Raw genomic sequence first — 13,471 nt, 5'->3', positions numbered from 1 at the left:
TATTGACGGATCAGAGACAAATGTCACACCTCGTCACGGGAATTTGTTTCAAACCTAGTAGGAATTGGTACCATCAGGATACGGAGGATCTTCTCGACAGTTTTCAAGTGAACACCGTGCATGGAACTGCACACAAATGGACATTTGAAATATGTGGAGGGTGTAGTTTTCAGGGCAGAGGTCATCCTGTCCCAAGTTAAGGATTTTTTCAGAGTGTGAGATAGGCTCAGTCTGTTGTGTCACTTTTAACGTGAATTGAGGATGTTTGTTTCAACACTCTTCGTGACTACATCTTATGCTGAGTGCACTGTGGAAGCTCTCATTTTTCAACATGACAACAGCCAAGTTCACCCGCACACACATTGCTGGTTTCACACGTTCAGGCACTTTATTACACAAGAAGAAGCACACTAAATACCATATAATAAGTCTGGAACTATTTGTAACAGAATATGGAATGTAGCAATCAATAATGTTATAATTTGGTAGCTATAAGGGATCCAATCATCACCGAGCAGTCACAGCTCGATACAGCACACCTGTTCACTCTTCCTTTGATGCCATTATTGAGGCTAGAGACTTGGTGTTGCCCTTATTAGTATGATGTTGCCCCTATTAGTATGACAGTGTGTTAGTATGATGTCTGCTGAGAGTACCAAATTTTTCATCTGGTGTGCTTATACAGAACATAATTACCACCGAGAGCTGAATCATCACATGGCCAGTGAGAGAAATGAAAGCCAAAGAATGTAGAAAAAATACTACTGTGAAATGAAAAAGGAAGTGTACTTACAAAGTAAGGCGTAATTTTCTGTGGTGATATTCGTTTGTTGATGGCTGCGATGACAAATCTTCTCTCATATTCTGGAACAGGAGTTTTGATCTGGAAATAAAATATATGAAGCTTCATACACCACCACCAACATAATAACAACATAGGAAATGGAAAAGTAAAAGTAAAGATTAATTTTTTTCTGGACATTTCTACCATATGAAACAGAACAGGCCAAAAGAACAATTCTTTCTGGAGTAAGAAAACAACAATAGCATGGATCACAGAAATTAGAAAGAAACTAAAAGAAACATCATCAAAGGATCGGAAATAATACAAGCACTTTTCAATCAACATCCTTAATTTTTTCAAGGTTGCCTGGGGGGGGGGGGGGGGGGGGGAGGACATGGACAGAAGAAAGAAAACGATAACATCGGGAGAAGATGAATGAGTACATGATAAAAGCAGAAACAACAGAGAATGTACATAAACCGAGTGTTGTTAAGTGGTCAATACAACAACAACAACAACAATAATAATAACACTCTGCACTTCATAACTGTCTCCCATTCTGATGCATAAGTCTTTAATTTGGCTCAAACGCGCGTATAGCCTTCCTACGTAATGGTGCAAAAGCGTGGTGCCATGCGATGTTATTCTTGAGCCTGACAATCCTCCAAATGGCAAGGTGTCAACACATGCAAAAAAAAGTTCATGTGACGTGTGAGGTGGGTTACTGGTGTCACATTGGCACCGAGTTTGACCACAATTCTGCCCAACACCTCAACGGATGTGTCACACAATTGAAAAGTCGTCACAGCACGTCTTACCCGCATTTCATTTTTTCCACTGGCACCTCTGCGGTGGAGGTCAGAACCGCGATGCCCAGTGTCGAATGAGTAGGCGAGGAGAACATTTCAGACACACTAACACTCAGGATCAAAACGAAAAGGTCTTAGGTTGTGGCAAAAAGGGCATCAGTAAAACCACCCCTTCCCCTGTGGTGTCAATTCCCACACATTTTGTGGTCAAAAACAACCATTTGCAGTGTGATAAGCAACAGGAAGACATTCTTAACAGCCTTTGGCCTTCGGCATTGGTGGCATCTCGTGGGCTACTCGACCCTTCTCAGCAGACGTCACAGAACCCTGTTGAACGTGATCTCTCCCTTTTCGGTTGCAGCGCTACCACAATTTTTGCTCTGGTGCACAGGATGGAACCAGTAGGGCCCATTGAAAATCATTTGACAAAATTTGAAAGTGATCCAAAGCAGCAAAGGATCTTCATGTTTTTTCGATGTTCCTGTTTCACACCCTCCTGCGACACAATCACAGAAGGGTGTGACATTGGCACATGCGTGAATAAAATAGCAAAGGGTCCCTCTAAAGCCTCCAGGTTGGCAAAATATTCAGTAGCAGCTGCCTACATTTATTGGGAATTTTAAAAATGTGCTGTCACACAGAAAACCTGTGAAGTTGCCAGGGGCACCTGCAGGTAATCAACTAGCTAACATCCTCCCGTGGCTTGCCTGCTGCACACAACTAGGAGTATTTCTCAGGTTTTTCCTGTAAAGAAAACATTTTCAAATTACTCAATAAGTGTGGATAGGTCCCACGAATAGTTTTGCTGAACTTGGGGGTCTTAGAGGAACATTTTACTGTTTTATTCACGCTTGTGTCAGTTTCACACCATTCTGTGATCCTGCCACAGGAGGGTGTAAAATAGGAACACTGAAAAAACGTAAGGCCCTTTACTGCTTTGCATCACGTTCAAATTTCGTCGAATGGGTTTGAATGGTCCCTACTGCACCCACCCCGTACACTAGAGCAAAAACTGCACTCCAAAGGGGCGAGAGCATATTCAATGGGGTTGCAGCTCTGTGATGTCTGTTGAGAACGGGGTGAATAGTTCAGGTGATGTCAACAGTGCCAAATGTCGTCAAAAATGTCTTCCTTTTGCTCATCACACTCAAAAATGGTTGTTTTTCACCGTAAAATGTGTGGGAATCAAAGTCTGAAGGAAAGAGGTGGTTACATTGATGCCCTTTATGTCATCTTCTGAAGCTTTTTTTTGGTGTAGATTGTGAGTGGTGGTATGTCTGAAACGTTTTCCTCAGCAACGCGTACAAAAACTGCACAATTTCAATTCCGGGTGTTGTGATTCAGATCTCCATCGCAAAGGCTTTAAAAGAAGGAGTGGTAAGAGGGCTGTGATGACCTCGCAATCGTGTGACACTTCGACTGTGGCACTGGGTAGAACTGTGACTGAATTTGGTGCCAATGTGACATCATTAACCCACTTTATACATCACATGAGCTTCTGAGCTCTGGCCTATTTTTCACACGTCAACATTCGCTGTTTTAAGTGTTGTCAAACCTGAGGGTGACATTGCATGCCACTACGCTTTTCCACCACTACAGAGGAACATTGTAGGCACCTTTGAGCTGAAGTTCAAACTTATGCATCAGAATGGAAGACAAAAAAAGAAATTGATCCTTTAATTTTGTTGTGCACTGTAATAATGGTAACAATGACAACAGTATGAAATTTACGGCTGGGAGAGGTAGCACCTTCCACTGTGTGAACTTTCCAGTTACAGACTTTGGTCCTCATCACTTCTTAAGCCCTCCCCCCATGCACGCACGTCTGAAGGAACAGGCACTGCAGCAATCAACAGTCGTATGAAATATGAGAATCATATTTGCATTTGCTAAACTTTGGCTGCACTATGCACTGCTGCCAATGCAAACTTGTTCACAGGCCAGGACTTGAACCAGGTACTTCCACGTGACTGCCTCGACCATCCGAGCATGCTCCCCAAACCGATCCAAATTTCCGTAATGTCACTGATTTCGCCTACACACACACACACACACAGAGGGAGAGGGAGGGGGGGAGAGGGGGGGGGCGGGAGAGAGAGAGAGAGAGAGAGAGAGAGAGAGAGAGAGAGAGAGAGAGAGAGAGAGAGAGAGAGAGACTGTGAGTCCTATACAGGAAGAGATGTATGATTAAATTCGTCCAGTTGTTTAGTGTAAAATACTATATTGTAGTGGCTGTGTTGTTCTAACGTACTTTGCAATGTCCTTCAGACATTCACGCATTTTATGCCTAATAAAGAGCTTTGACTTTAATCACATATCTCTTCCCATATGGGACTCACAATATCCGTGCCAGTATAGGATGTAGATGAAAGCAGTGAGATACGAAAATTTGGGTACGTCCAGGGAGAGTGCTTCAGTGGCCGAGGCAGACGAGGTGACCACTAGTGTTAAGTGGAAGATCTAGGTTGAAGTCCTGGCCTATGTACAAGTTTTCACTGTCAATAATGCATAGTGCAGCCAAAGTCTGGCAATATTCACAAATGCTTCTCATAAATATAGCATTATTATCGCTAGTTATACTATTGAGGTGATTCTTGGTTTGTTGGGACAGATTTTTATGTTCGAAGTGTTGCTGGGCCATTGTAAGACATCCTTTTGGCAAGTTTCAATCATCACAAGTAATCGCTCAGAGTCTGCAGTGCCGTGCATTGCACCACGAATCCCCTCCCTGGCGAAGTTCCATGTTTTTGTCACTGCAGATCTAAGAATGTACAAAAATGAAAAGAGAATAACCTTGATGACAGAAGTCTGTCAGATGAGATGTACTTGTGAAGCAGCTAACACTAAGTTGCAAACTGAAATGCAAATTGAAGTTGAGTTGTAAATTGAGTTTAAGTTGTAGTTTCCACAACAAACTAGATTGTGTCCAGAGCACATAGCCTGTTTTTCTTCACAGTAAAAGTTGCTTTATGGGAAGAACAGCTAGAAGAAGTGAAGGTTCTGCCTGGTATAAGGTGAAAGCATACTTCAAGATGGCAGAAACCTTCACCCAGGACATTTGAAGTGCATAAAACATTAATTCGTCCCAGAGTATCTCCACATCTGACAATTCTGTGTTTGGTGAAAAGCAACATCCTTAAACAGATAGTGCTGCCTCAGCAGAAAACCATATATTGAGATGAGTAAATCTTGAAAAACATGCCCAGCAGATGCCAGCAATCACTCTCCAGATATAAACGACTGCTAATTGGTCCGTATGTAACACTGCCCTACAGATAAAAAGCAACGTCCATCTGTACACAGCCATAACATAGCAATACAGGAATTGCTGCAATTAACATTTCACAATGGCAATCTTAAGGATTCCCAACAACTCCCACATCATATACCTGGGTAGCCAATTCTGTTTCATATTCTGGACCTGACTGCCCACACTGTTGCCACATTATTACAGTGTCCTGCTTCATACCATTACCTGCATATACTGAAATAAACTGTTCATTCATTTCACTGGGTTTTTTACTTTCACGTTGGTGCGTCACCTCAAAATTATACATAAGAGTAGGGTAAAAGCAAGGGCATACAATTGTTCTGAATCTTTCATTTCTGTGATTTTCCTTTAGTCAGTTAATCATCCACCTTAGTTCTTCCTTCCTGCAGTAAAAAATAGAAGAAGAGGCCAGTAAGATATTTTGTCTGTCACTGGTACATTACACACTTGGACATATGATGGATCTACCACCTCTCTGATGTAGTATTCTTTCAAGAAGAAATTTTCTTGACTTCTACAAATACACATTGAAAAATTCTGTAATATATTACAGCTACTACCACTTAGATTTCTATGTAAAAGAAACTGATGTACTTACAGTGATCTGGTGCCACTGGCTAGCATTACAACCAATATCAGTAAGAATATCACCGTGCATGTTGGCAAACTTTAAGGAATTTGAGGAGTTCAACTCCACGAATTCTTCTGCAATTCCTGTAAGTAACAGAAGTAAACATTTTATAACGACTTTCTTTCGTGAACGTAATTGAAACATGACTTTTTATCAACATCTGCACAATGGCTGCCCGTTTCTCTATATAACAAAAGAAAAGTATGTTCTTTCTAGAGAAGAAGAAAAATTAATGATTACTGGGAGCTGACTACAATCTCAGAACTAGGAAGCTGACACACAAAGGAACTTACTGCACCACATATTGAACAAAAATGTATTACCTTTCCTTTTCAGTTCCAAATTGATTACCTTAAAGGAACACAGGCTGGTGGCAGGAAAGAAATGAAGGAAAAGGATGACATGGTAATGTAACAATGGGTGGAGCTAGTACTGGATCAGTGTACAGGGAAAGTACAGAGAAGATGCATGGAGGTGAGAGAAGGAGGGATTAAAAAGAAAGGAAGGACGACAGAGCAAATGGAATTGGGAGGGGGGGGGTCATGAATGAAGATGAGGCAGGCACGTGGAGGCCACAGGATGGAGATAGGGTCAAAAGGAGGGGAGTGTGGGTAAAGCGAAGCGAGGTGGGGGTAAAGTGAGCTGAGATGGGGGTAAAAGCAAGAGAAGTCTAGCTAAGGCAGGAGGAGGAGGAGGAGGAGGAGGAGGAGGAGGAGGAGGAGAGGCTGGAGATAAGGCAGCAGGAGGAGGAGGAGGAGGAGGAGGACGAGAGGCTGGAGATAAGGCAGCAGGAGGAGGAGGAGGAGGAGGACGAGAGGCTGGAGATAAGGCAGCAGGAGGAGGAGGAGGAGGAGGACGAGAGGCTGGAGATAAGGCAGCAGGAGGAGGAGGAGAGGCTGGAGATAAGGCAGCAGGAGGAGGAGGAGGAGGAGGAGGAGGAGGAGGAGAGGCTGGAGATAAGGCAGCAGGAGGAGGAGATGGAGGAGGCGGAGGACAGGCTGGAGATAAGGCAGCAGGAGGAGGAGGAGGAGGAGGAGAGGCTGAAGATAAGGCAGCAGGAGGAGGAGGAGGAGGAGGAGGAGGAGGAGAGGCTGGAGATAAGGCAGCAGGAGGAGGAGGAGGAGGAGGAAGAGGAGAGGCTGGAGATAAGGCAGGAGGAGGAGGAGGAGGAGGAGGAGGAGGAGGAGGAGGAGGAGGAGAGGCTGGAGATAAGGCAGGAGGAGGAGGAAGAGGAGGAGCAGGAGAAGCTGGAGATAAGGCAGGAGGAGGAGGAGGAGCAGGAGAGGCTGGAGATAAGGCAGGAGGAGGAGGAGGAGCAGGAGAGGCTGGAGATAAGGCAGCAGGAGGAGGAGGAGGAGGAGGAGAGGCTGGAGATAAGGCAGCAGGAGGAGGAGGAGAGACTGGAGAAAAGGCAGCAGGAGGAGGAGGAGGAGGAGAGGCTGGAGATAAGGCAGCAGGAGGAGGAGGAGGAGGAGAGGCTGGAGATAAAGCAGCAGGAGGACGAGGAGGAGGAGGAGGAGGAGGAGAGGCTGGAGATAAGGCAGCACGAGGAGGAGATGGAGGAGGAGGAGGAGAGGCTGGAGATAAGGCAGCAGGAGGAGGAGATGGAGGAGGAGGAGGAGGAGGAGGAGGAGGAGGAGGAGGAGGAGAGGCTGGAGATAAGGCAGCAGGAGGAGGGGGAGGAGGAGGAGGAGGAGGAGGAGACACTGGAGATAAGGCAGCAGGAGGAGGAGGAGGAGGAGGAGGAGGAGAGGCTGGAGATAAGGCAGCAGGAGGAGGAGGAGGAGGAGGAGGAGGAGGAGAGGCTGGAGATAAGGCAGGAGGAGGGGGAGGAAGAGGAGGAGGAGAGGCTGGAGATAAGGCAGGAGGAGGAGGAGGAGGAGAGGCTGGAGATAAGGCAGGAGGAGGAGGAGGAGGAGGAGGAGGAGGAGGAGGAGGAGGAGGAGGGGGAGAGGCTGGAGATAAGGCAGGAGGAGGGGGGGAGGAGGAGGAGGAGGAGAGGCTGGAGATAAGGCAGGAGGAGGAGGAGGAGGAGGAGGAGGAGGAGGAGAGGCTGGAGATAAGGCAGGAGGAGGAGGAAGAGGAGGAGCAGGAGAGGCTGGAGGTAAGGCAGGAGGAGGAGGAGAGAGGCTGGAGGTAAGGCAGGAGGAGGAGGAGAGAGGCTGGAGGTAAGGCAGCAGGAGGAGGAGGAGAGGCTGGAGGTAAGGCAGCAGGAGGAGGAGGAGAGGCTGGAGATAAGGCAGCACGAGGAGGAGGAGGAGGAGGAGGAGAGGCTGGAGATAAGGCAGCAGGAAAAGGAGGAGGAGGAGGAGGAGGAAGAGGAGAGGCTGGAGATAAGGCAGCAGGAGGAGGAGGAGGAGGAGGAGGAGGAGGAGGAGGAGGAGGAGGAGGAGAGGCTGGAGATAAGGCAGCAGGAGGAGGAGGAGGAGGAGGAGGAGTAGGAGGAGGAGGAGAGGCTGGAGATAAGGCAGGAGGAGGAGGAGGAGGAGGAGCAGGAGAGGCTGGAGATAAGGCAGCAGGAGGAGGAGGAGGAGGAGAGGCTGGAGGTAAGGCAGGAGGAGGAGGAGGAGGAGGAGAGGCTGGAGGTAAGGCAGCAGGAGGAGGAGGAGAGGCTGGAGGTAAGGCAGCAGGAGGAGGAGGAGAGGCTGGAGGTAAGGCAGCAGGAGGAGGAGGAGAGACTGGAGGTAAGGCAGCAGGAGGAGGAGGAGAGGCTGGGGATAAGGCAGCAGGAGGAGGAGGAGAGGTGGGGATAAGGCAGCAGGAGGAGGAGGAGAGGCTGGGGATAAGGCAGCAGGAGGAGGAGGAGAGGCTGGGGATAAGGCAGCAGGAGGAGGAGGAGAGGCTGGGGATAAGGCAGCAGGAGGAGGAGGACAGGCTGGAGGTAAGGCAGCAGGAGGAGGAGAGGTTGGGGATAAGGCAGCAGAAGGAGGAGAGGTTGGAGATAAGGCAGCAGGAGGAGGAGAGGTTGGAGATAAGGCAGCAGGAGGAGGAGAGGTTGGAGATAAGGCAGCAGGAGAAAGAGAGGTTGGGGATAAGGCAGCAGGAGAAAGAGAGGTTGGGGATAAGGCAGCAGGAGAAAGAGAGGTTGGAGATAAGGCAGCAGGAGAAAGAGAGGTTGGAGATAAGGCAGCAGGAGAAAGAGAAGTTGGAGATAAGGCAGCACGAGAAAGAGAGGTTGGAGATAAGGCAGCAGGAGAAAGAGAGGTTGGAGATAAGGCAGCACGAGAAAGAGAGGTTTGAGATAAGGCAGCAGGAGAAAGAGAGGTTGGAGATAAGGCAGCAGGAGGAGCAGGAGGAGAGGTTGGAGATAAGGCAGCAGGAGGAGGAGGAGGAGGAGAGGTTGGAGATAAGGCAGCAGGAGGAGGAGGAGGAGGAGAGGCCGGAGATAAGGCAGCAGTAGGAGGAGGAGGAGAGGCCGGAGATAAGGCAGCAGTAGGAGGAGGAGGAGGAGGAGACGCTGGAGATAAGGCAGCAGTAGGAGGAGGAGGAGGAGAGGCTGGAGATAAGGCAGCAGTAGGAGGAGGAGGAGGAGGAGGAGAGGCTGGAGATAAGGCAGCAGGAGGAGGAGGAGAGGCCGGGGAAAAGGAAGCAGGAGGAGGAGGAGAGGCCGGGGATAAGGCAGCAGGATGAGGAGAGGCCGGGGATAAGGCAGCAGGAGGAGGAGAGGCCGGGGATAAGGCAGCAGGAGGAGGAGAGGCCGGGGATAAGGCAGCAGGAGGAGGAGGAGAGGCCGGGGATAAGGCAGCAGGAGGAGGAGAGGTTGGAGATAAGGCAGCAGGAGGAGGAGAGGTTGGAGATAAGGCAGCAGGAGGAGGAGAGGTTGCGGATAAGGCAGCAGGAGGAGGAGAGGTTGGGGATAAGGCAGCAGGAGGAGGAGAGGTTGGGGATAAGGCAGCAGGAGGAAGAGAGGTTGGAGATAAGGCAGCAGGAGGAGGAGAGGTTGGGGATAAAGCAGCAGGAGGAGGAGAGGTTGGGGATAAGGCAGCAGGAGAAAGAGAGGTTGCGGATAAGGCAGCAGGAGGAAAAGGAGAGGTTGGAGATAAGGCAGCAGGAGGAGGAGGAGGAGAGGTTGGAGATAAGGCAGCAGGAGGAGGAGGAGGAGGAGAGGTTGGAGATAAGGCAGCAGGAGGAGGAGGAGGAGAGGTTGGAGATAAGGCAGCAGGAGGAGGAGGAGGAGAGGTTGGAGATAAGGCAGCAGGAGGAGGAGGAGGAGGAGAGGTTGGAGATAAGGCAGCAGGAGGAGGAGGAGGAGGAGAGGTTGGAGATAAGGCAGCAGGAGGAGGAGGAGGAGGAGGAGAGGTTGGAGATAAGGCAGCAGGAGGAGGAGGAGGAGAGGTTGGAGATAAGGCAGGATGAGGAGGAGGAGGAGAGGTTGGAGATAAGGCAGCAGGAGGAGGAGGAGGAGGAGGAGAGGTTGGAGATAAGGCAGCAGGAGGAGGAGGAGGAGAGGTTGGAGATAAGGCAGCAGGAGGAGGAGGAGGAGAGGTTGGAGATAAGGCAGCAGGAGGAGGAGGAGGAGAGGCTGGAGATAAGGCAGCAGGAGGAGGAGGAGGAGAGGCTGGAGATAAGGCAGCCGGAGGAGGAGGAGGAGAGGCTGTAGATAAGGCAGAAGGAGGAGGAGGAGGAGGGCAGGCTGTAGATAAGGCACCAGGAGGAGGAGGAGGGGAGGCTGTAGATAAGGCACCAGGAGGAGGAGGAGGGGAGGCTGTAGATAAGGCAGCAGGAGGAGGAGGAGGAGAGGTTGGAGATAAGGCAGCAGGAGGAGGAGGAGGAGGAGAGGTTGGAGATAAGGCAGCAGGAGGAGGAGGAGGAGGAGGAGAGGTTGGAGATAAGGCAGCAGGAGGAGGAGGAGGAGAGGTTGGAGATAAGGCAGGATGAGGAGGAGGAGGAGAGGTTGGAGATAAGGCAGCAGGAGGAGGAGGAGGAGGAGAGGTTGGAGATAAGGCAGCAGGAGGAGGAGCAGGAGAGGTTGGAGATAAGGCAGCAGGAGGAGGAGGAGGAGAGGTTGGAGATAAGGCAGCAGGAGGAGGAGGAGGAGAGGCTGGAGATAAGGCAGCAGGAGGAGGAGGAGGAGAGGCTGGAGATAAGGCAGCCGGAGGAGGAGGAGGAGAGGCTGTAGATAAGGCAGAAGGAGGAGGAGGAGGAGGAGGAGGGCAGGCTGTAGATAAGGCACCAGGAGGAGGAGGAGGGGAGGCTGTAGATAAGGCACCAGGAGGAGGAGGAGGGGAGGCTGTAGATAAGGCAGCAGGAGGAGGAGGAGAGGCTGTAGATAAGGCAGCAGGAGGAGGAGGAGAGGCTGTAGATAAGGCAGCAGGAGGAGGAGGAGAGGCTGTAGATAAGGCAGCAGGAGGAGGAGGAGAGGCTGTAGATAAGGCAGCAGGAGGAGGAGGAGAGGCTGTAGATAAGGCAGTAGGAGGAGGAGGAGAGGCTGGAGATAAAACAGCAGGAGGAGGAGGAGAGGCTGGTGATAAGGCAGCAGGAGGAGGAGGTGAGGCTGGAGATAAGGCAGCAGGAGGAGGAGGTGAGGCTGGAGATAGGGCAGCAGGAGGAGGAGGAGGACGTGAGGCTGGAGATAAGGCAGCAGGAGGAGGAGAGGTTGGAGATAAGGCAGCAGGAGGAGGAGAGGTTGGAGATAAGGCAGCAGGAGGAGCAGAGGTTGGAGATAAGGCAGCAGGAGGAGGAGAGGTTGGAGATAAGGCAGCAGGAGGAGAGAGGTTGGAGATAAGGCAGCAGGAGGAGGAGAGGTTGGAGATAAGGCAGCAGGAGGAGGAGAGGTTGGAGATAAGGCAGCAGGAGGAGGAGAGGTTGGAGATAAGGCAGCACGAGAAAGAGAGGTTGGAGATAAGGCAGCAGGAGAAAGAGAGGTTGCAGATAAGGATGCTGCAGGGGAAAGAGAGGTTGGAGATAAGGATGCAGCAGGAGAAAGAGAGGTTGTAGATAAGGCAGCAGGAGAAAGAGAGGTTGGAGATAAGGCAGCAGGAGAAACAGAGGTTGGAGATAAGGCAGCAGGAGAAACAGAGGTTGGAGATAAGGCAGCAGGAGAAAGAGAGGTTGGAGATAAGGCAGCAGGAGAAAGAGAGGTTGGAGATAAGGCAGCAGGAGAAAGAGAGGTTGGAGATAAGGCAGCAGGAGAAAGAGAGGTTGGAGATAAGGCAGCTGGAGGATGAGAGGCTGGAGATAAGGCAGCAGGAGGAGGAGGAGGAGGAGAGGCTGGAGATAAGGCAGCAGGAGGAGGAGGAGGAGAGGCTGGAGATAAGGCAGCAGGAGGAGGAGGAGGAGGAGGAGAGGCTTGAGATAAGGCAGCAGGAGGAGGACGAGGAGAGGCTGGAGATAAGGCAGCAGGAGGAGGAGGAGGAAGAGAGGCTGGAGATAAGGCAGCAGGAGGAGGAGGAGGAGGAGAGGCCTGGACAAGGCAGCAGGAGGAGGAGGAGGAGAGGCCTGGACAAGGCAGCAGGAGGAGGAGGAGGAGAGGCCTGGACAAGGCCGCAGGAGGAGGAGGAGGAGAGGCCTGGACAAGGCAGCAGGAGGAGGAGGAGGAGAGGCCTGGACAAGGCAGCAGGAGGAGGAGGAGGAGAGGCTGGGGAAAAGGCAGGAGGAGGAGAGGCTGGGGAAAAGGCAGGAGGAGGAGGAGAGGCTGGGGATAAGGCAGCAGGAGGAGGAGAGGCTGGGAATAAGGCAGCAGGAGGAGGAGAGGTTGGAGATAAGGCAGCAGGAGGGGGAGAGGTTGGAGATAAGGCAGAAGGAGGAGGAGAGGTTGGAGATAAGGCAGCAGGAGGAGGAGAGGTTGGGGATAAGGCAGCAGGAGGAGGAGAGGTTGGGGATAAGGCAGCAGGAGGAGGAGAGGTTGGGGATAAGGCAGCAGGAGGAGGAGAGGTTGGGGATAAGGCAGCTGGAGGAGGAGAGGCTGGAGATAAGGCAGCTGGAGGAGGAGAGGCTGGAGATAAGGCAGCTGGAGGAGGAGAGGTTGGAGATAAGGCAGCTGGAGGAGGAGAGGTTGGAGATAAGGCAGCAGGAGAAGGAGAGGTTGGAGATAAGGCAGCAGGAGAAGGAGAGGTTGGAGATAAGGCAGCAGGAGAAGGAGAGGTCGGAGATAAGGCAGCAGGAGGAGGAGGAGGAGAGGTCGGAGATAAGGCAGCAGGAGGAGGAGGAGGAGAGGTCGGAGATAAGGCAGCAGGAGGAGGAGGAGGAGAGGTCGGAGATAAGGCAGCAGGAGGAGGAGGAGGAGGAGAGGCTCGAGATAAGGCAGCAGGAGGAGGAGGAGGAGAGGCTCGAGATAAGGCAGCAGGAGGAGGAGGAGAGGCTGGAGATAAGGCAGCAGGAGGAGGAGGAGAGGCTGGAGATAAGGCAGCAGGAGGAGGAGGAGAGGCTGGAGATAAGGCAGCAGGAGGAAGAGGAGAGGCTGGAGATAAGGCAGCAGGAGGAGGAGGAGAGGCTGGAGATAAGGCAGCAGGAGGAGGAGGAGAGGCTGGAGATAAGGGAGCAGGAGGAGGAGGAGAGGCTGGAGATAAGGCAGCAGGAGGAGGAGGAGAGGCTGGAGATAAGGCAGGAGGAGGAGGAGGAGGAGGAGGAGAGGCTGGAGATAAGGCAGCAGGAGGAGGAGGAGGAGGAGGAAAGGCTGGAGATAAAGCAGCAGGAAGAGGAGGAAAGGCTGGAGATAAAGCAGCAGGAGGAGGAGGAGAGGCTGGAGATAAAGCAGCAGGAGGAGGAGGAGAGGCTGGAGATAAAGCAGCAGGAGGAGGAGGAGAGGCTGGAGATAAAGCAGCAGGAGGAGGAGGAGAGGCTGGAGATAAGGCAGCAGGAGGAGGAGGAGAGGCTGGAGATAAGGCTGCAGGAGGAGGAGAGGTTGGAGATAAGGCAGCAGGAGGAGGAGAGGTTGGAGATAAGGCAGCAGCAGAAGGAGAGGATGGAGATAAGGCAGCAGCAGAAGGAGAGGATGGAGATAAGGCAGCAGGAGAAGGAGAGGTTGGAGATAAGGC

General features: G+C 51.4%; 1 protein-coding gene across 1 annotated transcript in view; it reads right to left on the bottom strand.

Annotated features, from left to right (window-relative positions):
* The window catches only part of LOC124716992 (nuclear RNA export factor 1-like), a 227,282-nt gene that overhangs the window by 158,847 nt on the left and 54,964 nt on the right, over positions 1 to 13,471 (bottom strand). Inside the window, exons 4-5 of the mRNA XM_047243615.1 lie at positions 5,463 to 5,578; positions 794 to 883 (exon numbers count right to left, since the gene is read on the bottom strand). Of these exons, the coding sequence (XP_047099571.1) occupies positions 794 to 883; positions 5,463 to 5,578 (206 nt within the window). The remainder of the gene's footprint in view (positions 1 to 793; positions 884 to 5,462; positions 5,579 to 13,471) is intronic.

This window comes from Schistocerca piceifrons, chromosome 9 (genome assembly GCF_021461385.2).
Source record: "Schistocerca piceifrons isolate TAMUIC-IGC-003096 chromosome 9, iqSchPice1.1, whole genome shotgun sequence".
NCBI classification, from domain to species: domain Eukaryota; kingdom Metazoa; phylum Arthropoda; class Insecta; order Orthoptera; family Acrididae; genus Schistocerca; species Schistocerca piceifrons.
This window is presented reverse-complemented; position numbering and strand designations above follow the sequence as displayed.